We start from the raw sequence: 26840 nt of genomic DNA, 5'->3' as shown, positions 1-26840 counted from the left end.
GTCAGCGGCTTAGACACAGGAGCAGCTCTGGAATGTTTTCACATATAAAATGAACAAAATAAACAACAAAGGGACAATGATGATTTACATGGTGAGACAAAGACTCCAGATCAGTCCAAATTCTGCAAGACATGACCAAAAAAGGCTTCTGCAGTTTTGCAAATGAATGCAATTGAATATTCTCAACAGATGCTTTAGAGATTAAAACTATTCAACTCCATTGATGGTCGAGAAAAGAAAAGGACTTTACATTCGGACCAGGTTCTTTGCATATCAAGGAAACCCTGAATGGAAATAAAAGTCTGTTGTGGATTACGACACACTGCTAATATTGCTTATTTGCAAATTTACAAAAAGTGCAGCACTCCAGTGCTTCACCTTCGTTTCCTGAAGCCAATTTAATTAAGTGGGATGGACAATTAATCAAGACAGAGTTCAGTCAGTAATAAATAAAATCAGCATTTTAAAATCTGGATTTTTGTATTTTCTCAGATTATCTACAACAATTAAGTTGTAAAATGAAATTATTATTGCACAATGCTGTATGAAGCAGGCTGATATTGGAAACTGGACATTTCCAAAAGTTCAAAATCTCAGTTTTTAAACTTTTCAAAGTCAGAAATGTCCAATATTATATATATATATATATATATATATATATATATATATATATATATATATATATATATATATATATATAGTAATTGGAATTTCTATTTTCATGTAAATCTTACAACTTTGAACGAAAATCATAAATATGTTGTCCATTTATGATGAGTTGAATATTCTAGGAGTAAATAGAACATACTTCGATGCCAGAAACCTTAAGGATAAAGAGTTTTTACATAATTATATTGAGAATGTTAAAGACCAGCTTCAGAATCAAATGAAAATAAATCTGACTTAAATCTCCATAATCTACCTTATTACATAAAACTAAGTGCTGTTAACTTTAAGGTTTTCAACTGCAACATTCAGATTTTGTTGAACAAAAATAAATATTTTTCTCTCTGTTGAGAAACAAATTTAGATCCATCTGAAAAAAAATCAAATGAAACAGTGTCTTTAACTTTTGTGCATTAGTCGTGTACGGATTCAAGGCAGCGAAAGATCTGAGGCTGTCAGCGGCGTGAAGAAATATTCAAAGACAAGTTCCCGACACCGCCACGATGAGGAGATCCTCGGGTTCTGACCTGTGGGCTAAACAAATCGCAGTCAGAGCAGATCCTTTTGATGGATTTACATAAAATCTGTTTGTGACTCACATTTTGATCTGCCGCAAAGTTTCCCTGTGATCATCCAAAATGTTAAGCCCACAACAAAACGTCGCGAGTGAGCCTCACAGTGATGCCACGAGGGGGAAAGTTAAAGCCAGTCAGCGTGTCAGGATTAATAAGCCTCATATATAGCACCATTAATTAATCAGCTTCATGCATGCGGGAATGCTGAGTACCAGCATACGGCTGCACCTGTCTGTGCTTCACTGAGTTTACTGTGAAGAGGAGGAAAGCTGAGCTCCAAACAGTCAGACTCTGGGAGGTACAGTAGAGCAACATGTGCCCTTTTCAGCTTTTCTGACTTGACCTTTGAGTTACGCTCTCGTCTCTGATAGCAGCCATTATACTTTCTCTCTCGGTTTGTTTGGACGTCTTCCGACATCACCGTGTTGCGATGGTGATAAAAGAAAGGCAGTTTCTTAGTCGCTGCCTGGTTGTCTTCATGGCGTCTATGAAAGCAAAAAGATTGTTGTCGTCTGTCCTGAAGACATCCGTTTAGTTTTTAAGGTTACCAACGTTTGACAACTGTTACCTCAGCTGCCTGCACTTAAAGGACGTCCTCCCATTCTGAGTCCACTTAACGTGATGTGGGGGAATCTTTTAGAGACAACAGCTTTCAGTTCTTCTGGGAAGAACTGAAAGAACTGAAACTGACAAACAGGACCAGTCCAGTTTGTCCACAGGACCAGTCCAGTTTGTCCACAGGACCAGTCCAGTTTGTCCACAGCAATCTCACTTATCAATGTCTTTATAGTCCTGGTTTGTGCATTCAGACCCAGTTATGTTCAAACAAACAGGGTTGTCCACTAACTTTCCACAAGGTCCAAAGTACCTTAAAGTAACAAGTTTCTTTCACTGGAACTAAAGTTTGGAGATCTGCAGCCATAAACTCTGTTGTTGTTATAATACCAATGACAGCTGAGTGTGGAATATTTCGTAGGAAGGAAACCAATTGTTGTTCAACAATTGGTTGTTCAACAACCAATTGTTGAACAATTGTGTTCAACAATTGGAGAACCCGATCAATGATAAACCAATACTGTTGGAGATAGTGTATTTACTTTGTCACCTAACTGAGACAGTATCTGAAATGTCTTATTGACCAAACATGGCAACAGAGCAGGATGTGAAATAAAAATGTGGAGATTTTCAGCATTTAAAGCAACCAGTGCTTACTAAGGCTCAGCTCTACCATGAACAACATGAACCCCAGTACTATTGTTCAGTTTTTTTTTTACCATTGTCTGTTAGCATAAAAAACTGTAAGAAAGAAGTACTGAAATGGTAAAACACACCTGTCTAGTCACTGGAGTTACTCTATTCTCTAGGTTAGATGTTATTACTTCAGACACACGTGAAGCTTTGTAGTAAATAACTGTTGTTTGATGGCAGCTTTCCACACTGTTGGCACTCTCTTCACTCAGCTTCATGAGTCAAGTCACCTGAAACGGTTTTTAAGTACCAACTGTGCCTTTAAGAGGTTTTTCTTTATATGGCTCACATTTCCTACGGTCACTATTGAAAGGGGAGGCACACAAGCACCAGATAGAAAAAGATAAAATGAAATGGTCTTCTATAACTAAGTTTCTTTTCATAGTAGTAGGAAGTTGCCACCTTACTTTCCTTCACATCCACGCCATGCAACACTGATACATAAAGCAGCACACACTAAGTATTGAATGCAAAAGCATATTCATGTTTTCATTTTCTGAGACTGTATTTTGTTTGCCATGACCTATAACCTATAATTAGAGGTCATAACCTATATTTGTCAAAATTACAACTGAACAATTGTTGAAATGTATGACTTTGTCTTGAAATAAATTAACTTTTTAATAACCCTTTAAATTAACCTGTGACCAGACATACAAAATGATGACTTCATCGTTGTGAGCTAAATCAAAAGAGTCTGTGCAGAAGGTCATAATCTCCCAATTTATTTACTGTTATGAACAACATCCAGCACCGGGTTTGTGCGTTTAACTGCAAGAACAACAAAATGTTGAGAAACCAAAACGGATAGAAGAACAATTGGTGAAACCGTTCTACGTCTCTGATCCCTCAGAACTGGAGGAGCTTCTCGTTTCTACGGTGAGGTCTTTAAGGAGTTTGGTTACTTTAACCAAACAGTTCAACACCATATACATAAATATACAACACTGTGTTTCCACAGTGATTTTTATGATACACACACCGTAGTTTTAACCCACAGAAAGCGCATAAAGAATTCCAACTGTATGTGTATGGCCACTGAATGAAGAAGTGTGTGTGTAAATTTGCACCATTTATCTGTCAATTTCATTTTATATTTTTAAATACACACACCTACTGGTTTCACGGTCAATATGTTAAGAGGATAGACATGTAACAACTTGATTTTGTGAAATATTCTCTTATTTTAATGACAAAGTTTTTTTCTAGGATTCCTGAAGCCTAAATCCGGTCTCTCATAGGATGGGGCCAAAATAAATAAAAATAGCGAAAGAGAGTGACAGGAAGGAAAGCTAAGAGACAGTGAGACGGACAGACAGGAAATCGGAGTGAGTTCTGCCTCTTTCCCCGTCAGGCTAAGTGGGAGTGACCTTATGGCAGGCCAGCCAGTCGCACGAAGCTCCGGGCCAATCAGATCTCCTCAGTGTGAGCTCTGTGCCCGCTGCTGCCGCTCAGTGGCGGTTCAGTCTGATCACAACAGCATGGTGATCGGTTTCTCCAGGAGCTTCCTGAACTCTGCGAGCCACTGTGCTCCGACTGCTCCGTCCACCACCCGGTGGTCGCAGCTCAGCGTTACCGACATCACGCTGGATACGTCGAACCTGCGAAACAGCCAGGGTGCCTGGGGTTAGCTTTGCATTCATAGCATTTTGTTCGTTTTATCAAAACAGCTGTTGCCATGACACTCACCCCTTTTCGTTGTCAGCGGGCATCAGACGTTTCTCGGAGCCCCCCACAGCAAGAATGCAGGCCTGAGGCGGGTTGATGATCGCCGAGAAGTTCTTGACACCGAACATCCCCAAGTTGGAGATTGTGAATGTTCCTCCCTGAAAGAAGTAACATTAATAAGTGTTAGTTAATGAATGAATGATATGATCACATCATGAGATCCACATCAGGATGCTGGCGTGAGGCTGCGTTTGGCTTGGCGAGAGCCGCCACATCGGAGCTGATGGCGGCGAGGCCTTTGATGTGGGCGTTGAAAACGATGGGCGTGATGAGACCGCTGGCTGTGCTCACCGCCACACTCACATCCACCACGTGATTCCTGGGGAAAAGCAGTCAATAGTGATGTAATCGATGTGTTTCTGAGCCAGAAAAGCATCAGAGTGCCCTCTGCTGGCTCAAATATGAAGCTGCAAATTCTAACTTGCTTATAGATTTGTTTAGAGTGAGGAGTTTAGTGGATAAAACATTTATTTGGAAATGCATGCACAGTCACTAAGGGATTTGTTATATGGATGTCATCAATTCTGCATTCTATTGAAATTATTTCAGCAATGTTAGCTGTGCTAATCTCTAATATAAGAGGTTTAGGAATGTTTAAAATCTTCAACTTTTAGCATCGGAACAGAAAAATCCTGTTCAAGTACAAATGATTTAATTCTTACAACAGTAAAGAAAGAAAACTTATATTACGCTTCTTAAAGAAAATACCTAAATGATCCAAAAGTGGAACTTAAAAAAAAAAAGAAAAAGGTACAATTTAGTCCTCAGAAATATATCATTTTAAAGTATCACTTTTCTGTTTGACTAACTGTAGGCAACAGTTCAATTTTAGGGTTAATGTCCTGAATGAAAGTTTCAACCTTTGACTCAGTCATGCAATTATTTTGAAAATATATTCCTTGTACAACTTCTGTCTTTCTGGTAACTTTGCAGTGAAGGAACACAAAGAAGGAAACCCTAGTTTTTCTGCTCTTGGGAGGGTGACAGTTTGCGTTGTTGGGTTGCTATTTGGTAATTTAATTAACTGAACCAACAAAAGGCTAAACTGGGAATTCAATTCAATTACATTCAAGTAATGACAATGACAACAACTAAACAAAAATTAACTCTTGTTTCTACTTACTGGCGTATGACTGTGTCCAACCAGGAGGAGTTGCACTCAGGAACCTTGAGGCAGGCCAGAGCGCTGGCTTTGATGATAAAATCATTCACACTGAGCTTGATATTCTGGGCTTTCACTTCCTGCAGAGCGGGGACAGCATGTTCACTTGCTCATTTCAACAGTGATTTAATGTGTTACATAAAAAAAAAAAAAAAAAAAAAAGTACCTCAAATGACTGCTTAGAAGCTGCACTAACCTCATTGAGCTCTTTTCGAAGTTCAAGTACTTGGTCCATGTTTACATCTACAGAGAGATAATAGTGCGGGATGGTTTGCTTGGACTGCATCAGTCTCTGAGCGATGACCTGGAGGACAGACAGATATACGCACTTCAGCTTTGATCCATAATTCATCACAGAGAGACGGAAGAGGTGTGCATATCCAGTCTGGGCTGATAAATGGAGTTGCCCATCTGTAAGGTAAAATGTGGAAGCACAGGTCACAGATAACAGAGTATCGCTGTGAAACTTCCTCAGGCTGTTTACTTCAAAGCTCTGAACACAGCCGGTGGAGAAGGAGGCCGTCCTAAAGCCCGGCTGCCGGCAGAGCGGAAAGTCATCACGGAGGGAGCAGAAGTCAGGTGTTGGCTCTAATTTGTGTGATTCATGTCGGCTCTCACCTTGCGGATGTTGCTGATGGGGATGTCTGTGAAGGTGCCAGTTGGAGCAGCCGGAGCTGCAGCGGCGGCTCTGACAGCGGTGGGACTGGGAGCAGCAGCTGCAGTCTGCCAGAGAAAAGGATTTAATCAGCAGAAAAACATTAAGGTACGAACAGTTACATAAATAAATAAACAATAGCAAATAAAAACAGGTTAGATACCAAAATCTAACCTGAAAAACTAAAAAAACAAAGCGAAATTGGATGATGACGTTTTGACCACCCATGACTGGTTGGTATGAAACTTTAAAATCCAATCTTTCTTTCCATCACTGAACGCTTTACTGCACAACCAAAAGAATAAAATAGGCAAGAGGGAGCAGAAAAGGTGTGAAAACTGTATTTTCAGTACTATGTTTGGAGTCTGTAGAGGCTGTGGGAGAGAGTGAAATGTTATGCTTAAGGCATGCCTGAACAAATTACAGTAAACATAATTCAATTCCAATTTTTGAAGGCATGATCCAACTCAAAATTTATTTGGTGAAAACCTAAAGGAGTCCAAATGTTTTTCTGTCATTTTTGCAGTTTCCTCTTTGTTGTGGTGCTTTCCTCGCATGCACAAGTTCCACTGACTTTGGGACATTTTATTTAGATCAAAATAAACTGAGAATCAGTTCTTATGTGAATCCATTTTTTGTCAAAAGAAAAGCACTTCCAAAACTCTGGTAATTCCAGGACTTTGTTGTCACCCCAGAGCAGCAGCTGACAGATCCCTGCTTGATTTTAATTGTTTTATTTATTCAGTTAGTCATCAATAATTTGGGGATATACAGACTGCTGTTTTATCACAGCCAGTTCCGATTAATGGTAATTTAAGTTGCTAAAATATGTTTGAAATCCAAGCACCAATTTTGTTTATCTTTCTAAATAATAATCAACGTTGTTTTATTCCTACTGCTCTATGATGTCACCTCGACACCTGATGAAATTATTGTTCTTTTTTTTCATATATTTTTTATATATTGTAAATATTAAGAAAAAAAATTGAATCAAAGACACTCGTTGGGCTTCACTCACAGGAGCAATCTTTGGTGGAACAAAACTTTCAATATCTTTCCTGGTAATCCGTCCATCAGGACCAGATCCTGAATAAAAACAAAATAAAAGTACCATGATTACACTGTTCTTTGTAATAATATCAAAGCTGCCCACAGTTAGCTCGGTTAGCCACAGTCACCTACCGCTGACCTGTGCCAGGTCAATTCCTTTCTCAGCAGCCAGCTTCTTGGCCAGGGGACTGGCAAACACACGACCTTTCCTTGGTGCTGCTGAGGCGGCAGCAGCTACTGGAGCAGCACTGGGAACTGGAGCCTGCAAGAGACATCCAGAATCAGCCAATTTCTGCAACAATCTGGATAAAACTTCTCATGATGCAGTATTTAAAAAAAAAAATCTTTTGTGAACGAAAGTAAGAAATCCCAACCAGAAACAGAGTACATGATCATATGATCAGGTTTCTCAGCAATCTGATCAGCACTAAAAATATCTCTGAGAAGGAGGGGCAAAAAATGCTTTGAAGAAAAATGCGTAAGTGGACTATGCATTGAAAACTGTACAATAAAAAGAGTAAATATCAGTCACTTTGTTAATGCTCATCAATCTACTTGCAATTACACACTGGCTCAACTTGACAAAAACACTTTGTATCACAGAGAAACCTGGGTTTGTTTTAATGCATTGATCAGAAAGGTGGGTGATGTAGTAAAATACCAAAATAAAACAAAACTCTGATTTTTGTTATAAAGTAAACAACATCATCATCAAGGTAGAGTTAGAGTATATCCTACCTATTTAACAACTGATGGGTCTGCACAGTGCAAAAAACAGATTCTTGTTTTGATAGGACCTGTTGATCATTTGACTCAAAGCATTCTCTTATGTTTGCAGGTATTCATAACTTTCTCTACAATGATGCAGAATGTTATTCTCTTGCTTAATTAACTAAATGCTTTGCTCTCACATCGCCAACCCCTAGTTAACCTAAACAACTGAAATGTGTTGATTTTTATCCATGTGTAAACACAACTTGAGAAGAAACTTTACGAATGTCCCACCGTTACAGGAGTGGGAGCGGGAGCAGGAGGTGGCATGGACACATCTCCCACCCCAGTTTCTACGTAATCCTTGAAGGCACCGATGTCACTTTCTTTCTCTACAATGATGCAGAGTGGCGCTCCCAGAGGAACATCCCGAGTTCCTTCTGATATCAGGATTTTTGCCAGATATCCCTCCTCCTGCACCTCAAAGCCTGCACAGAAACAGATGTTCATTTTCATGCAATTTGAAAAAAACATCCTCCAAATGTCTTTTTCATCCTACAGATGGAAAAAAACATTTTGTGTAATACATCTACAAATCAATCCAACCCACCATTCAGGTTTGATTCCATTTGGACTTACCAATAGTTGCCTTGTCAGTTTCAATCTCAGCCAGTAAATCTCCTTCGCTCAACTTTTCTCCAACCTTCTTCTCCCAGCGCTGCACTGTTCCCATTGTCATGGTGGGAGAGAGTGCAGGAAGTGCAATCTGTAGTACACAACAGCCAAAGGCTTAGAAAATACAAATTCACAGCCTTGCAATCAGTCAGAAAAAACATCTTATCCCTTCCATAGTCCCATTTTGCCACATAACCACAAATTTCAATATATTTCATTTGTTACACAAACACCAAATAGTGAAAGTATAAAGTTGAAAGAAAGCAATACAACATTTTTATTTCCATAAATGAATATCTGAGCTGTATTTGTACTCGGCAGTTTCTAACTCTTCATTGTATTCAGCTAAATCCAACTTCGAATTATTTCTGAAAAAGAGAGAAGCATCCCAAAAGCTTGTCAAACTGTAAAGTTTATTTTTGCATGGCTTCTTGCCACTCTTCCATAAAAGCCAGAGTTGCGGAGTGCATGAATAAAAACTCAAATACTTGATTTGAGACTCCCTCCCACCTGAGCCGTGCGTTCCTGTGGCTCCTCCAGAGCTTTCATGGGGATCTTGGCTGCTTCTCATTTGAAGTTCCAGTTTACCCATTTACAGATTCTTTCTGACACATTCAAACCTTAGGATGTTTTACAACCAAAAAATGCTTGGGACAATAAAAAATAAAGACATTCCAATGCCATAAATAGCTCAGGGAGTATGAATACTTTTTCACTTTTGAAGCGCGAGTCAGAATCCACCCTTATAACTCTTTAGCTGACAAGCTGTGACTGTAAACAGAAGTTTCACGTCACTTTCACCCTCTTGTTAGTGCACACCTGATGGTATCTGATGTTAGATTACACCTACCTTCATGTGTGGGGGGTAAGAGCTGCCTGGTGCTGCAGGAGGTGGAGCCGTGGCAGGTGAAAGAGGAGGAGGAGCAGAAGCTGCAGATGAAGGAGCAGCACCAGCAGATTTGACAGACTCCAATGTTACATCCTTAAATGCTGGGATAAGCTCTGGGCTGGAGGAGAACATTTGCACAAACATTTAATTTAGATCCTCATTTGATCATTTTCTGAATGAGTAGAAAGTTTGCCATGAATTGATATAAATACACAGCACTGACTTGTCAACTGTGATGCAGATTACTGATCCAACATTGACATCTCTGGTGCCTTCAGGGACCAGGATCTTTGCTAGATAGCATTCTTCCAGCATCTCAAAGCCTACAGTGGCTTTATCTGTCTCTACCTGCAAAGGTGGTTAAATAAAGTGAAGTATGTAGTATACTTTTGGATTGTATTAGAATGCTTTTTTTTTTTTTACATTTGTACAATAAAACAGCAGCCAACCTCAGCTATAAGGTCCCCCTCACTGATTTTATCCCCTTCCTTCTTCTCCCAGCGAGCGATTGTTCCCGTCTGCATGGTGGGCGAGAGAGCAGGAAGCTCCACCTGATTAACAACAAGAACGAACAGAAAAGTCATCCAAGAGTACACATTTAAACAACCCATCATGTTATTATAATTTCATCTGAGGATTTGTAAACAATGTCAGCTGTTGTGAGCAGAGTTGCAGCGTCATCATCGCCTCATTTGACTGTTCAATAAAATGGCTCACACGTCCGATTTCATCACATCTGCAGACTTTGCGGTGGCCACTCAGGTCAAGTGACATCTGATAGCAGAGATAGCAGATGTCACTCTCTCCTGCCAGCAGGAGAGTGTGGGAGATTTCCCCAAATAAACCTGTATTACACTAAAGAGAAAATAAATAATTTATCTAATCTGAATGGTGAAAAACAGAACAGGATCATTTGAAAATGTCTGGAATATTAAAATATCTTTATGACGTAGTAACTAAGAAAAGGACAGCTATTGACTGCTCTTTCACATTAATTTTTTTAAATAAAATGAATAAAACAAACATTTATTTTTTCTAAATCAAGATTTTAGTCCAAGTCGGTATGAATTCACCCAACTACTGATGCTTAAAAACATCTTCTGCAAAAGTATTAAATCAAATCCCTGCTAATTAATCTGAATTCTTTCTGAACAGCAGCTTTTTTAAAACACTGATTCTTCTTGCACTGCATTTAGATAAAAAGTTGGATATTTTTGACATAAAGTGACACTGAATAGTGGAATGAAAACATCAGAAACTCAGAACAATGTAAATGTTTCCATATGCAAAATATGTACAAAAATATTTGTTACAAAAAAGTTTTGATATATGTAAATAGTCAGTGTTGGAGCTATTTACAGGTCCTTAAAAAAGCCTATAACAGATTAAAAAAGCCTTAAGGTTCAAACTCCAGCAGGACAACAATACAAAACATAATTTCAGACCTACATGATTGAAATCAAAGCAAATTATTATTATTTTTTGGAATGGCCCAATCAAAGGAAATGGATGAGGACATACCATGCTTAACAAAAAAAATAAATAAAGCCAGCTCATCATTCTTAAGTTGAGCACGCCATCCCCATTGAGAAACATGATGGTAGCAGCCTCATGTGGAGGGAATGTTTTTGTTTTTCAGCAGAGATGCTCGTCAGGATTCAAGAACATGAATGGAGCTAAATACGTGCCAGTTCTGTAAGTAAATCCACGCTACAGTTTGTACATTATTTATAACCAAAATTTAAATCTGTATATCATTTTTCTTCTTCACTCCTATATAAACTTGTGTTGATCTGTCATAAAAACATTGATGTTATGTGATGTTAAGAATAAAAAAAAAGGTAACATGGGGTTTGAATACTTTGGCAAGGCGCTGTAAATTCCCAATTTTAAGGTCAGACTTCATCGTTTTGTCAACTTGATTGTTTTAAATCCAGTTGTTACAAAGAAACGCAGCGTCAACACTCATACAGGTGTGACAGCTGCCTGATGTAGCTGACGGCTCTCTGCTGCTAGCTGCTACCGTGAGCCTTGGTGCTATAGCAACCGGTCAGGTAACCTTACCTTCTGGTGAGGAGGGAGACTGTAGAAGCGGCTGCTCTGAAACCCACCAGCCAGCTGAGGACACCGCAGGAGAGTCGCTCTGTGACCGAGACTCGAACCGAGGGAAAGGACACGGGAGCCCGCTCCGCAGTGAAGCCGCCTCAGACAGCCGGTGACGGGCACAGACCGAGAGCCGAGCGTGGAAGGCCCCGCCGGGAGGGCACGGGGACAGGAGAGCCCGGCGGACGGCCTGAGCCGGAGAATTAAACGAATCATTTCGCAGCGCTTGAAATACTACACGGGGACGTTAAATAACGTATTTGCCTCACATCGGCATCAGAAACTAGCTGGCACTGAGTTAGTCTGTGCCCGGACTTCTTCCTCCTCACTTTCTAATGACCTCCTCCAGTCCAAAACACAACGCTTTACGGCTCTGGTTGACTGCAGTTTACGACAGCGTCTTAACGTCTTTAGAGGAGGTGTCGTAAATGTCGGCCACCAAAGTTTAGTCTTGCAATAATCTCCAAAGTTTGAAATGAAGGTAGAATTCAAAACACAGTAAATAAAAGAAATAATATTTACAACACGTTTTGGTGCGAAATAAACTATTGAAAAGTTGTAAAGTTAGTTTGCTGCAATACCACTCGGAGGCACATGGTGGCAGTAAACATGGCATACCCATAGAACAAAACAGCACAACCTAAAAATGTTCTTTCTGCTTTATTATTCACTACTTTGTGACGTTCCATCCAGTGGCGGAGCTAGACTTTTTTTCAAGGAGTGGCCAAAGGGTGAGCAAGGCTTTATCAGAGGGTCCATATACAAATGGACCGTTCCATGGAACGAAAGGAAAAAAATATTTGTTTCCTTTCGTTCAAAATTAATTAATATAACTAGTTAGGTTATAATTCAAAGCTTTCATATGACATAGCCTACTTACATTTCAGTCATAAAACTTAATGGTTTTTCACATATTCTTACCACACATTTCAAGCAAGAGCTGGGAGATATAAAACATTAGAGGGCAGCATGTCACTAAAACATATGTTAAAAGAATCTGTCTAAAACACGATCTATCAGTACTAGCATGGCTAATATAATAAACGAGGCACTATGCAGCGGTGCACAACCATTTCTTTTTCTTTTTAGAAATGTATGACAAGTGCCGCCTCTCATTAGGAAGGTAACGGCGGTTACCGCTGAGCGGTAAAATGTAAATACCTGCAAAACTCCTTGACGGTGTAACTCTAAAGCCGCGGGTGTTTTGGATCAAGCAGGAACCGCATGTCAGTTTAACCAATGAACAGCGTCGGGCATCGGGCTGCCTTCAGGGACAGTCGGAAATTACAGTTTTCCTGGCAAATCTTTGCCGATCTCATAAGTATTATATTTTAAAATTACCATTTCCAGTGGGGTGGCACTAGGGATGGCCAGGGCTCTGCTGGGGGTGGCAAGTGCCACCCCGGCCACCCCTCTGGCTCCGCCACTGGTTCCATCACATAAAATCCCAATAAAATACATTGCAGGTTGTTGTAATGTAAAATAAATTGCAACAAGGAAGAATTCATCTGATGCATTTTCTCTAATCTTTTCTAAACATGGACTGACTGAAGCATAATGCAAATAGACATAATATGGCTTTTTTTCTTTTCCACTTCCAAAACTTCAATAAGTTTAGGTTTGTATTGTGCCTAAGGAGATGTTCAAAGCTTTCAGTACTTGCACAAGATTAGGTGTATCAGCATTGAAGGGACTAAACAGATTATGCGCAATATTTTAATTTCTTTTTAAATTTGAAAACTATATACAACTCTTACAGTTATGAACCATCTTGTGTTGGCCCACAATATAACTTACCAAAATACTTAGGACTGTGTGGTTCCAACATGAGAAAAATAAAAAGATTCCAGCTATATTGGGGTATCAAGGCACCACTTCATTTGCAAGTGTAAAAATAGTTCAAACATAACAGTATAAAACATGAAATATAATATTTCTAGCCTATTTATACTGTAGCTGTATTTGAAGTACAACTGTGTGTAGCCATAAAGTGGGTAACAATAAGTGGCAAAAAAATCTCTGATGAAAGCATTTCTTAAGTGCAAGTAAGCATACAACACAACACAGCTCTTGGTAAAAAAAAAAAAAATGAAGTAGCAGAATCATAGATGCAAATGCACATTACAAAGCAGCATACAAAAATTTTATTTCAAAATGTAAAACATCCAAAGGCTTTTCCTTCCCAAACATGCAAATATTCATACTTTGCTAAATAAAATCTCAACAAACACCATAAATTGGAAAATACCATCTCACCAGAAAATAAACCTTTAACATAAATATGATCTTATTCAAAATATTAAGAGACATAGTCTATAATTACAAAAAAATGGAGACAGGTAAGGGAAGAGGCCTTTTTGTCTAAATTTCTACATGGGCACATACATGTGTTCTTCCAATGACAATGAGTTCAGATACTTTAAGGCTTTTTCTTTATACAACTGTAACTATTCTCTGCAAATGCTTCCTGCTACCACTAGGTGGCAGGCAAAACTGCAACTCTAGGACAAAATGTTTTGTCCCACAAAATTTTAAAAAATAGGTAAATTTCTGTAAATTTGTTTAGTCTCATCCTATCTATTCTGTCCTCCAAGCAGTAGCAAAAAACATTGTTCTGTTTTCTCATAAATTTTTTTTCTAATTAGTTTGTGATTTTATATTATTTAAACAAGAACTAATATAGTTGCATAAATATCTATAAAAAAATATTTGTTTTTCATCTAATTCTCCATGTAAGCCTCAGTACAGTAGTTTCAAATCCACTTAGTCCAAAAGAATGTTCTCGACTATTTTTCTACAGCAGTTATAATGTGGCAATATTAGGAACATGACAAGATCAGCTTTCCTTTGTAAGGCAGTCTTATAATTTCATTTCTGTCAGATATTTGCACAGACTGTAGAGATATTCAATTTATATTTAATAATCTAAAAAAATGCTATGTTCTTACAGCATTGTGTTAATTTGTCCAGTCTCCAACACTGTGAATATTTTTTAGCTGCTCCGCTTGAATCTATAAAGGTCTAAAACAGAAAAGAAAATGAGTCTGTTGTCATAGAGAGTAATTAAAGTGGCTGAGAGACACAACAGTGATTATTACCTCTCATCGCCGTGGCCTGGCTGGTCCTCTTCCAGCCAGGCCACTATTTTTCCCTCCCAGCCTGGAACAATTGCTCCATCCAGGAACACCTGGAGAAAAACAGAAACATTTCATCTTGCTGAAATGCTCAATCTCAGTCTCACCCAAATTCAGCTGGTTTCCACTTAAACTCCCTACAATATTTAGCAAACTAAACTTTAGTGATAAAAAAGTTTAGATTATTTGAAAAAATATTTAAAACTTAACACATCTTTATGAGGGGTGCCAATACATGCAATCACTATCATGGTGACACACTGTCACCCTGTTTTTATCTTTCTCTCTGTCTTAGACTTACCTCCTCTTTTACAGTGCCAAACTCTGGGTCCAAAGCCTTGAAGTGGTACCTGTAGTTTCCCTCTTGATCAACAGCCGCCTTGACATCCTTCAGAGTTACTTCACCCAGCCTGCATAATGCATGTCAAGAAAAAGAATTGAACTTTTCTCGTTTTTTATGACATTTTGAATCATTTTGCTTATTGTATGTTCTATCTGTATTGCACCGACAAGATCAGTTGTATTAATGAATGGTACACAGAAGCTATATTTTCTTACTTAGCATTAAAGAAAACATATATTTTATTTTAAACAAAGATACAAACCTCTTGGGAATATTGATCATGGAGGGTGTTGGGGATTTTCCAATAAAGTAAAGGATTTTTGTAGAAGAAGGTGAACCATTTTGTGACTGACAACTCTCTGCAGCAAACAGAGGTTTCAGTTAGAGAAAAGTTTAAGTTAGAAATGTTTCGTCACAATTACTGTTTTTGACCGAATAGAGATTCTTACGGAAGGAAGTCCAAGAGTCCAACTCTGTGTGCTGACCTTTCCGTCTCGGTGATTTCCCTCTGCCCTACAGATGGAAAGAAAAAATATTCAGAGTGTAATTAAATCACCCTCAAAAACATTTTTTTCATTGTGCATAATAATGCAGTAAACGATGACCGTGTGTTAGATTTCACTGTGCATTTTCTATAAACTGCTGTACTGTGTATTTTCCAGAGACAAAATGCCATTTTATAGCACAATCACGTAACTGTGATGGCTTCATATGCTGCATATATGAAAAATAACTTAAAAGAAATGTGACTTAGCAATAAGATGCCTTAAGATTGGGCTGGGGACTCAAGTTACAATGATCAGCTTTAATCCATACATGGTCTGAACTATTTATTCTGGTTTACAACTAAGTATTTGGTTAAATGTTCCCTTGAGAATTGCACCATGACCACACTCCATTGGTATTCTGTCAGGGAGTGAGATTTCAAGCAGTCCACAAACTTTCAGTGGGATGTTTGGTTTTTCTGGGAGGTCATTAATGAAGTTATTACATGTCACCCTTCTGGAATATCAAATTTAATCCCAATTTCAACCATTTGAAATTGGGATTAAATTTGTTAATCTGTGACTGTCACTGACAGATTAACAACTGAAGCTGAAGTCTTCTATGAATTGAAAACTGTTCCAACACTAGTATATCTTTCCACAGTGGATTAAAGTTTGAATCACTATTGACTAAAAGAGTGACAACTGTCCACACAGATAAGCCAAATGCCTTTAGGTGAAGATAATTTTGGTCAAGATGAGGCTTTGACCTACTAACAATATGCCTACTATTCAACATGGCAGTGGTAGCATAATGTCCAGGGCTTGTTCAGCAGTGGATTTTAGCTGAGAAAGATTGAAAAACAAGACACGAAGTTCACTTATACATTTTTCAAAATTACCTCAATTTGACTGCTAGATATTGAAAACATGGATAATTTGGTGGTCCAACAGGACGACGTTCCCAAATGCACACTGAAACTGGTTTTGGAATGGAAGAAGCAGGCCAATATTATGCTTTTGAAAGGGCACCAAACTCAAGTCTACTGGAAATGGACTATGTTTAAAAGCTGAAAAGAGTGTAAACAAATATGCATCCATATCTAAACATTTAACCAGAAATGTACTTTTCAAATATAGTTTCCTAAACCAGGACATTTGTTTGAAGCTGTGATACCCTGTGAGTATGCACAACATGCAGTCTGTCGATGAGTGACACGATTCCCTGCTCCAAGGTGTCCAGTGTATGGTGCTGTGGGTCGTGGTCTCTGAAGTTGTTCCGCAGGCTCCTCAGCGCGTCTCTGAGCAGCTGGACCTCCTCCGCCTGCTAGCAGAGCAAAACCAAAACACTCTTTCAGCCAAATGCACCATGAACCCATCTCGGACAGATCACTTTGTCTTTGCACATCAGACAAGTTGAGCCATTTGTGAGTGTTTCTATGTGATATGCAATTAATATTTCAGAAGAAAACGTGACATTTAGCAACATTCATCTGAGCAATAAAGTGTGTGTTGGGGATTTTCTGTCTAACTGGTTGAGGCTATCCAGTCGAAAACATTCATAAGTTTGTGATTACCACCTGAGGCAGATTAGAGCAGTAGATTCTCCCGCTCCCTGTTCCATGTTAAGATTTCTTATTTGATTGAAAGATGTAAAAATATGTGTGGCTCACAGAACAAAATGTTGATATGAGATGGGCAATAGGACCATGTCAACCTTAATATGACAGAAATGAAATATAAAGTAAATCTATTCAGTCTTCAACTGTCAGAAAGAGAAATAATACTTACACCTGACACCGAAGGAGCTGGGTTTCCAGAGTAAGAATATTCATTGTTTTCTGCGCTGACTGGAATCTGATAAAGAAAAAAAATAGCTGTAGGGAGAACGGGTGTGTTCTTTATGGCAGCAAAAAAAAAAAAAAAAAAAAAAAAAAGAAACAGCAAAGCACAGAAACAGCGTTACCTCTTGCAGATTTCTACTCATTAGCTCCTGTAGCATGTCATTTGTATGCTCCAACTCTCTTTGTGCTTCAGCCTATGAAGAAAGTCACATGATCAAAAGTTGGGAACATTTCATGTATGAAGATTGCCCATAATTAACTCGCTGGTGTCTCCCCGTTTATTGTTTCACAGATGTTGGCATGTCTAACATCTGTCATACAGTTGTAAAGAGGAAGAAATCAAATGAATTTTGAGAAACATCAAGCTTCGTCAACTTTATGACGTCCTTCATGCCTAACTCTACTCTAACCATCTCAGGATGAAAGTTCAAAGCCCTACCAGTGACTCTCAAGCCAATATGCATGATTCATTACTACTCTTGCTGAGAAACTTGTAACTTTTGTAGCAGGGTGTTATCTGAATTATTAAAGTAGTTCACTTTACTCCTCAATCCAGCAAATTAACATACCTGGAGTTTTTGGCTTTCTTCTAGTTTGTGTTTGAACTGTTGGAGTAACCTGTCCTTCTGGCCGACATCCTTCTGCTTCCAGCCACATAAAGAAGACATATTAGATTCTTTATTCAACTCAAACTCATTTGATGTTAACAAACAAGATTAATTAAACAAAATGAATTGTATTGAAGCCTGTCACCTGGCATTCACCCCACAGCCTGTTGCATTCTTCCAGCTTCCACTTCAGCTCTGCCTACAGCACATCATTACAGAAAAGGAGAATCCATGACACTTCTAAACAATCTTCGTAAATACCATTTTGAAAATAATTTTAAATGCAGTGTTTTAATGATTTTCCATGATCATAAATAAGAAAAGGAAGAATAATTTTTAAGAGAAGCCTGAATGTATTTCGTACGTGGTGGTTGTTGAGTTCATCTTTTGTCATGCTAGCTCGGAGAAGTTCCTGCTTCATCTGCAGGATAGATGCTTCCTGAGTGCATAGCCTCTGCTGCTGGGCTTCCTGCGCAATAAGAACCAAACACAAAGTCAAGACCTGAATCGGAAAATTATTAAAAACGTTATAACAATGCTGCTTCGACTCACCTTAACTGCCTGCAGGTTTCTGATCTCCTGCTTACAGAGCAACAGCTCTCTCTAACATGAGGAGCAAAGAACACAATGCATTAAACATTCATGCCAGAGTGCATTCTGTACTTACAAAAATCTTGTTCCTAACAGAAGAAACAAATCAAATATTAACATAAAAAAGATAACATATTGTGTACCTTAAGCTCTGTGACCTCCATACTCTGATCCAAACGGCTGCGAGTGACTATCTGGAAGAGAAAAAGGTGTGTGAGAACTACAACAGAGGGAAAATAAAGGGAAACTGATATCCGTGTCGCTCTCTGACATACACAAGCACGCACATACTCAAATGGCTCAGGAAAAAGTAATGTGATCTGCAGCGAGCACAAAAAAACCTCAAAAGATTCAGAATTGAGACCAAGAAGAATCAGACGGACAGAAAATTGAGTCAACAGTGAAAGAAGATAAATAAATCACGTAAACTAAAACCTACCAGCTGTTCAGTATTGACTGGCTCCAATGTCAAAGACACGTCCTGTTTATCCTCAGGGAGAGAGCCATGCAGCAGCAGAGCCTGGAAAAAAACCCAGTCAAACATGTGACACCAATTTGTACTTTGCGGTGAAGCCACTCACCCATTAGCTGACAAACTATCCTTTATTTAAAGTGAAGTTAAGTTTGTGCAAAATATACATAAACTAAGCAAACAAAACAAAAACTGCCAAAGATGAAGGTCTTACAATTAGGTTTCAGCCAAGACAGTTTTTGTTTTACTTTCAGGAGCTTTTACTATATTTTGACTCTCCTCATAAAGCCAACCAAATTTATTGGCTCTCCTCGCCAAGGTGTGCTGAAGAAATTAAAATAATTCCATCTTGTAATGCAGAGGTACAATCTCACCATTACATAAAAATCCAGGTAGTGTTTTCTTATACTCTATACATCAAATTAGTTAACTGGTTTAAAGTTATAAGGAATGATTCAGATGTCTTTTTCTCTTAGATTCTGGCCTCCAGAATAGACGAGAGGCCATGTTCCTCTTGCCATCACACACTATTAGAAAACTGCTGCAACGAGATGCACGTATTGACGACCAAAACCTCCACAGCAACAATGGATGACCACTGGTTGTATGGGAGTAAAAGAAGAAAAAATAAACCACTTTCTGTTCTACCATCATAAACGAAAACCTGCGGAGCCAAAGCCGTAACTAGAATTGTGTGCTTTGGTCACATGAGAGTAAAATTAAGCTGTTCAGCAAAAAACACTCCAATGGGGTTCAGCTTCAAACAAAAGATATATAAAAGAAAATATTATGCCCATTGTTCAGAATGGTAAACAATGGGTAGATGATGCTTTGGAAGAATGCACAACATCATCATCACTTAGATGATTATTATAATAATTTAAATAATAACTGAACGTCTTAAAAACATTTTTTTGTAACACGTTTTTCTCCTTCATGAAATAAATTACCTTCAGTGTGAGATTTAGCTACTGCAATAAAAGATCGATTAATCTAAAGAAATTCTTGCAATTCTGTGATTACAGTGTGAAATTATTGGATAAGAGCTGCATTATTAAATCAAGAATTGTGCAGAAAGGTATCAAATCTGAGGGAAAAAAAAACAAAATCATTCTCATCTTTTGATACTGTTAAAAGAAGGGAATGTTATTGCCTCATCCTTGTCGCCATACCTGTAGGGCAGACACCATCTTCCATGTCTCTTGAACCTCCTCCAAGGTTTCACTCAGACAATCTTCCAGTGCCATTTTTACTACAGCATTAGATGACTCCACTACGAGCACACACATAAATGAGTTACACAAGCCAAGTGAGTATGTTTTGATGCTCACTGTAGGCTCGACAAGACGTACCGCTGCTCTCCTGCTCCTGCTGCAGGCTGTCATGCGCCTGTCGGTCAGAGTTGCTGCTCTGCTGACTTCTTGATGACGATAGTGAAGTGACGAGCTGAGGCTCACAAGAGACAAAAACACCAATTAATCTAACTATTGGTAAATATTTTATTGGCCAACTAAATTGGCAATATTCCAGTCTATCCCCAGTGGTGGTTTGGTCATCAGAGCTTGCAGCCGAGGGATTTTGAACACTTTGTCTTCCTTTATAGTAATTCTTAAAGAGAAGTCTGCATTACAAAAATTAGAGATCAGAAATTGCCTACAAAATTCTGATTGTTGGATCTCTGCTCTGCGGTCCAGCTCATATGCTTTTGTAACTTATTTCTGCTTAATTTGGCAGATGATCACAGGTTTAGCATCAGCACTAACCAATCCAACTTCTCTGAACACCTTTTGGTGCATGTGGACCACTTGATAGTGAAATATTCAAGGAGAATCAGTTGTAAAAACAGTAAATAACTCATCAACACAGCAATTTCAAGGACAAAATAATAAGCTGCAGCAAAATTCAATGCAATATTCAGAGAGAAGGGACTTTAACCATGTTTGTGATGTGTATATTTTCACCAATGCTAAAGGCAACTCTATTAGATTTTAGCCAGAGGATTGAAAAACTGTATCGATCAATGCAGAACAAACCTGATAAAAAATGCCCACAGCCAAACTGAATGTTGTGAAAGCAGTCTGGAACACCACTCTGTGTTAATAAGGCATGTCACAAACCAGACTCTATCAGTATTGCAAATGCAATATAAAAAAACAAGTTAGTAGTCATTTTGCATGTTATATTGTTTTCCTTGATTGCAGTCAGTTTGCATTTTTTTTTTTTTTTTTTTTTTGCTGAGAGACATTTTTTAAATAAGGGAACGTAAGAGCAGAAAGAGACAAACTGTGCAGAAAAGAGCACAATATGAAAAAGCCACAGGCTAGTTAAACTCAATCTTACCTGAGTTAAAGTTGCTTAAAATTTTTAAAATCAAAAAGCCTCTGTGTCTCGGCTTACCATTTAATCTGGGTTCCCTCCATAGTGGGCTGCAGACAGTCCGGCCAGCACAAAACACTTCGCCCCTTTCCTCTGTTTTAGCCCTTAGGATCTTGGAAAACTCATGACAATTTCTGTATCTTTATGCTGTCAAGCCACGCCCCCGCCCTCCAGATAGCCGAGAGCTACCAAGGCAACCGACACAGCTGGATTGTGTTAACCTAAACATCTAAAAAGGACTGTTATAGCTCTCGTGAGTCTGAGATGGTCTCTAATAAGGCAAAAAGCTTGGAACAAATGCACTGGTTTTCAGCCAATATTTTCACGATGGTAAAATGCCGGAAAACTAAACTTCACACCAGCATGTGACTGCAGAAAATAAAGACAGATCATTTCTTTTTCTTAAGTATCAGTCCTGTGGTTAGCTCAGATGTCTCTGAGAAAACACAGACAAATCCTAACCAAGATAAAAGCTTAGGGGACAAAGACAAGTCATATGACTTGTCGGACACACACACAGACAATAATGAACCACATAACTGAGGTTAGTGTCTGAAAAGTGACAAATATGGAAAATAAAAAGTAACTTTGAGCAAAGGAAAAACAAACAAGATATGTATTTTTAAGTAGCACAACGTTCTTTAAAACAGGAGCCATGTTTGTTAACTTCAATCAAATCAGCCTCTACACTTTTCTAAGTAACAAAGATGATGATGAGTTTAGGCTATTGTTGCTCACATCTGCAAGATTTGCTCACAACTATTTTAATCTCATTCAATAATTCTGTCAAACAATACAGCAAATAAAATCCTATTTTTAATTTTTTCTATTAAATCCAATAACTGTTTTGCCTCAATGCACTTCAGATAATTTTAATGTTTCCTATAGAAAATGTTTTAATGACAATTAATTGCTCAACATGAGAAATTGTATTTGAGGTCAATCATTCTCATATTAGCCCTGTAGTTGACTGGGATTGAAATACTTCAAAATAATTTAGGACTTTGAAAGTAATTTCAGTCAATACAGCTAAAATCATTTTCCAAATACAAGCCATTTATAACTGTATTTTTATGATAGTGCAGGTACAACAACTACCTGATTGCTCCCAGAATTTTTATTTTACTTAATTACAATTTTTGTCACAAGTAGTTATTCAGACTGTTTTAAACTGCAGTCAGACTGCAAAGAGCTTTTAATTCTCTGGATATGGTGCTTGACTGTTAGGTTTCCTACTTCACACAATATGAAGTCAAGAAAAATGAATTGCTTATTGTGAAGAATTAACCTTGATATCCATGTTTGTTCTAATCAAATGAGAAATGGAAAAGACGACAGAGTGAAAATTTGTTTCTTAGAAGAGTAATTTGATTTTATGCTGAAGCAAATTACCTGCTGAGATGAGGATTCTCCTGCTCATCTGTGACACCTCTTTCATACTGCTGGACCAGTGCACGAACACATATGCTCCTTTCTCCATCTAAACCCCAGCCACTAGAAGACGACACGCAAAATAAAAATAATCCTATTATGTGTAAGAACTGTCTGATTCAACATCTTTATATAAGAAGATGAGCCTGAGCTCACCAGCTCAAATGGAGGATAATTGATTGATATTATTTGTTTGTCCATTAGAGGTCAGCAAATCCTTTGAGGATGTTGCTCTGAGACTCAGTAGATGTGTATCTGGATGGTTTATATGAGCAAAGCCAAAGTAGGTGTAGGCTCAAACAGGCCAGAATAAACAATAAATTATGGCAAGCTTATTACCGGGTAGTTTTTTTAGCTCACCAGTTAAGAGTTTAAATGCTCTAACAGATGATCTAAAAAAAGCTAGCTAATTTTGAATTATCATAATTGAGTAATTATTAAATGATTCAGAAAGGATGCATTTACAACTTCAGCTATTTAATCTGTTTATATAAAGACACCAGATAAGTCAATGTAGGCCACTTTACAGAACACTGGCAAAAAAAAACTAATCGTAACCAATGAAAAATATTACAAGAGAAAATAGGCCTTGTTTTGTGTCTACTTTGGTGTCAGACTTTTTAAAGTTGGACATAGTCACATTACAAACATATTATAATCATCACAGGCTATATATTATTTTTATGCCACAGTCCACAGCTGAAGACAGACAGAAGGTCAAGTTCATCAGACCTCAAATCGAGGTTAAGACTAACCTACAGATTCACAAGATGTAAGTTATTGTGATCCAACAGCAACTAAGATACAGAAATGTATTTCTAAAAGTTTCTCTCTACAATGTGGGATTATTTTACAGTCAACAACACTGGCATACCTATTGATACGTGCGAAACGTATTGGCAGTGAGGCGTCCAGGCGGGCAGATGCCAGAGCAGCAGCAGCCCCTTGAGCCAAAGCAACCGTGGAGAGAGGATTGTGGGTTGCGTTTCCTCCACTTAAGCTCCTCCTACCTCCAGCTGCAGCCCTTTGACTGGCTGAAGGTTTGAAATGGGCTGCCAGAGCCAGAATAATCCTCATGATGGACTTCAGGTTCCCATCAACGATGTCTAAAATTCCAAAACAAAGCCTGTGATGCAGATGTCTATCAACCATAAAAAGTTTCTGTTTTTCTTTTATGCTGTTAAATGATCTCCTTATAAAAAGCCTGATCAATAGATACAGTTTCAATCTCAGTAGGGAGACCAAGCAGAACAACTTATCAGAGAAATTAGTTTTTGTTCACCGCATTTCACCAGCATAATACAGCAATAACTGATTTTCTACTATTGTCCAAAGAAAGGAGACCAAGTGTGTGTGGAAAACAAAGCAGAAAGAAGACAGACAAGGTGAGATAACCTTCTAATGGTATATCTTTGACTGAAACTGACATTCAGTGAGGTTAGATATATAAAAAGAACAGCTGTATAAAAAAAATGTGTAAAAATAATTACTTTTGACGTACCTTTTGCAGATATGTGTGACATGCGTATGTTTCTAGAGGAAATGAACTTTAAGACTTCCTCCACATTCTTTCTGCTTTCCTCTTTGTTCAGTGGAGGTGTGTAGACTCCCTGCAGAACCTCACCAGCTGCCATAATAAAAAAAGCACAGATAAAGAACATTAAGGACCTTATGTTGAGGGATGTGATATCCCAATCAAAACTTCGTTCTCACACAATTCAAGTGACTGAAAAGGCATTTGAGGTCCCATTCTGACAATTCAATAAAAACATAAGACAACCAAAAGGAAAAAAAAGTGCAATCTGTGACCTTGAAAAGAGAATAGCTTAAAAATGCAGCAAAACAGAACACTACCTTCACTCTCGTCAATTTTTCTTGACAGCAACAGACATTTTATCCACACACATTTTATCTGAACTCTAGGAGTTTTTGCAGGACAGCGTTCAGCTTCTAAAAATATATTTGACTCATTGCTGCAGTCTTTGGTAAACTAACACCTTGTTTCTGCTGCTGATGTTTTCATGCGAAGAAGTCTGTGAAATGCTAAGCTACAGGTCTCAAACTCCAGCACTGAAGAGCGACTGTGCTTCAGGAAGTGGATGACTGAAGATGATGTCATCCACTTCAGCAGTCGCGGTAATGGTCCATGTACTGGATTTTATTTGATTGTCGTAAGTCCAAAACTTGAGATGTTTGCAAAAGCAAATCTGTTTTTTCAATTAGACAAAACTTCAAAATATCTAAAGAAAGAAAAACTTTAAAGCCTGAAAGGCACTCAAATTTTATGAGCTGAACAAATGTGTTTGGACTATAATAAATGAGCTATTTTAGCAGCAAATACCAGGTGCTTTTTGAAAAATGGTTGCAAATTGCAGCACAGGCATGTGTTTGTCTAGACCTATAAAACAGAGAGCTTGAGCTTAATTAAAGATGATGATTCTGATCATTTAAGAATGACGTAAGTAGACATTTTGGGACTGTTTTGCTCGTCTCATAGAGTCACAAAAAATTACATCATATTAGGCAGATCCAATCAAAAACAATTATGAAGCTTTTCCCCAATTGAGTTAATTCTACATGTGGTACTGTATATCAGCATATGTGTGAATCTGTGTATATTTACCAACAATCTCTATGAGTTGAACAAGCACAACTCCATCCTGCAGATCATGGCGGAGGTCTCCAATGGGCTGCAGTCCCAGCTTCCTCTTCAGCTGAGAGTTCACCCAGGAAACATATGCTGCCAGCTGCTGCTGCAAGTCGTCAATCAAATGCACACATCCAACACACCACAGATAGACACATACACAGATGCAGGGCTTAGTGATTGGGGCCACATGAAGCTCAGACAAATAAGAGCCTTTGTTGCTGCTAGGACAGAGCAAAGGGAGGGCGCCAGGGAGGAAGGTCAGCCTATTGTCCCAGTAATTCCAATTTTGCTTTTGCTCCTGCAGATCCCTTATTTAAAGTTTTACTCTTGACTTACATATTCCTTCAAGACATTAGCTTTAATAAATGTGATCGTTGCTCATTGTCATCAGAATAGATCACAAACAAGGCACACATTTTACGCACAGCAGAGGTAATTTCAGGTTTGGCTTCCTGTGTTATTTAGCTTCCTTAGCTAAAGTAAGATTGAAGAGCTCCAGTAAGGATATGGCCTAACAACTACATATAATACATTTAGACTCATTGATGACGTTATTAGTACTTTATTACTAAGTGTCGTATCAACTTTTTTTTGGTTGGAATAAAACATTTACACTCGCGATGCTACTCGCATGTACAAGATTGACATATCTATAAAAAAAACTAAACTTATTTTAATTGTTCGTATAAAGAAACGCGCACGCGCCTTTAAGCTTTGAAAATGTAAGCAATGTCCGCTTGCTTATTGGCTCAGGAAATTTACCAAACACCGAACCAGCAACGCTGGGTTACCTCATTGTAGCCCCCATGAAGAACCTCATCCAGCAAACTTCCTCTTGAGAGTGAAGCGATCATCTTTTAACTCGAAACTCCATTTAAAGACGGCTAACCAGCTAACTGTCACAGCACTAGCCTGAACAACGGGCGGACCCCGTTACTAACCACTGCTGGACTCAAACAAACGTCAGTTGAGCCAGACAATTGATGGCTCAAAGCAGGCTACCGTTACTCTGGACAGCAGACCTGTTGTCAAGTCAGCCATGGTAACAACGGCCACGTCCGGTGACGTTTCACAATAAAACACTTGACTGACTTAACACCATACAAAGAAAATTTACGCCCCCTTGTGGAGGAGGATTGGCACCTAAATCGGCAAATTCTTGGGTATTTTATGCAAAGAATGTATGAAATAAGCAAAAGGATGTGTTTAGTGAGATTTAATAAATCAAAGATAAAAAGTTGTGAAAAGGGTTTGACACTTGACAGATTTCTACCATTTTTGCTTTTTTGTCTAGCAAATGTCAAATCATTAAAAATATTTTATTGTACTTGAGGAACATGAGGAACTAAAAAAATGTTATGGAAACCAACTTGTCCTTCATGAAAAAATAGATGCTTCCTAACCGTTTGGCATTAACCACTTACATCAAGCTGGTCTGATATTA

At 38.4% G+C, this 26840-nt stretch overlaps 2 protein-coding genes across 2 annotated transcripts; both read right to left on the bottom strand.

Moving 5' to 3' along the window:
- Window positions 1-3193: 3193 nt before the first annotated feature.
- Window positions 3194-11853, bottom strand: dlat (dihydrolipoamide S-acetyltransferase (E2 component of pyruvate dehydrogenase complex)). Its single transcript, XM_055043562.1, has 14 exons — window positions 11424-11853; window positions 9809-9910; window positions 9583-9707; window positions 9321-9477; window positions 8435-8561; window positions 8090-8283; window positions 7217-7346; window positions 7053-7120; window positions 5998-6102; window positions 5576-5683; window positions 5341-5459; window positions 4387-4536; window positions 4179-4328; window positions 3194-4090 (listed from the first exon to the last, which is right to left on the bottom strand). Exons 1-14 carry the CDS (start codon window positions 11676-11678, stop codon window positions 3961-3963), a joined length of 1920 nt encoding a protein of 639 aa, XP_054899537.1. The 5' UTR covers window positions 11679-11853; the 3' UTR covers window positions 3194-3960.
- Window positions 11854-13579: 1726 nt separating this feature from the next.
- On the bottom strand, window positions 13580-26428 carry LOC129368536 (dixin-like). Its single transcript, XM_055043561.1, has 22 exons — window positions 26188-26428; window positions 25370-25499; window positions 24248-24373; window positions 23621-23852; window positions 22708-22809; window positions 20991-20997; window positions 20292-20385; window positions 20112-20212; window positions 18907-18987; window positions 18611-18661; window positions 18429-18479; window positions 18241-18345; window positions 18022-18075; window positions 17838-17912; window positions 17391-17462; window positions 17216-17281; window positions 16602-16751; window positions 15389-15452; window positions 15202-15298; window positions 14898-15006; window positions 14561-14649; window positions 13580-14483 (listed from the first exon to the last, which is right to left on the bottom strand). The coding sequence occupies exons 1-22, from the start codon at window positions 26248-26250 to the stop codon at window positions 14474-14476; spliced, it is 1929 nt and encodes a 642-aa protein (XP_054899536.1). The 5' UTR covers window positions 26251-26428; the 3' UTR covers window positions 13580-14473.
- Window positions 26429-26840: the final 412 nt, after the last annotated feature.

This window comes from Poeciliopsis prolifica, unplaced genomic scaffold, assembly GCF_027474105.1.
Source record: "Poeciliopsis prolifica strain line A6 unplaced genomic scaffold, Auburn_PproV2 SCAFFOLD019, whole genome shotgun sequence".
NCBI lineage: Eukaryota > Metazoa > Chordata > Actinopteri > Cyprinodontiformes > Poeciliidae > Poeciliopsis > Poeciliopsis prolifica.
The sequence above is the reverse complement of the archived record's forward strand: the minus strand, read 5'-3'. Positions and strand labels throughout refer to the sequence as shown.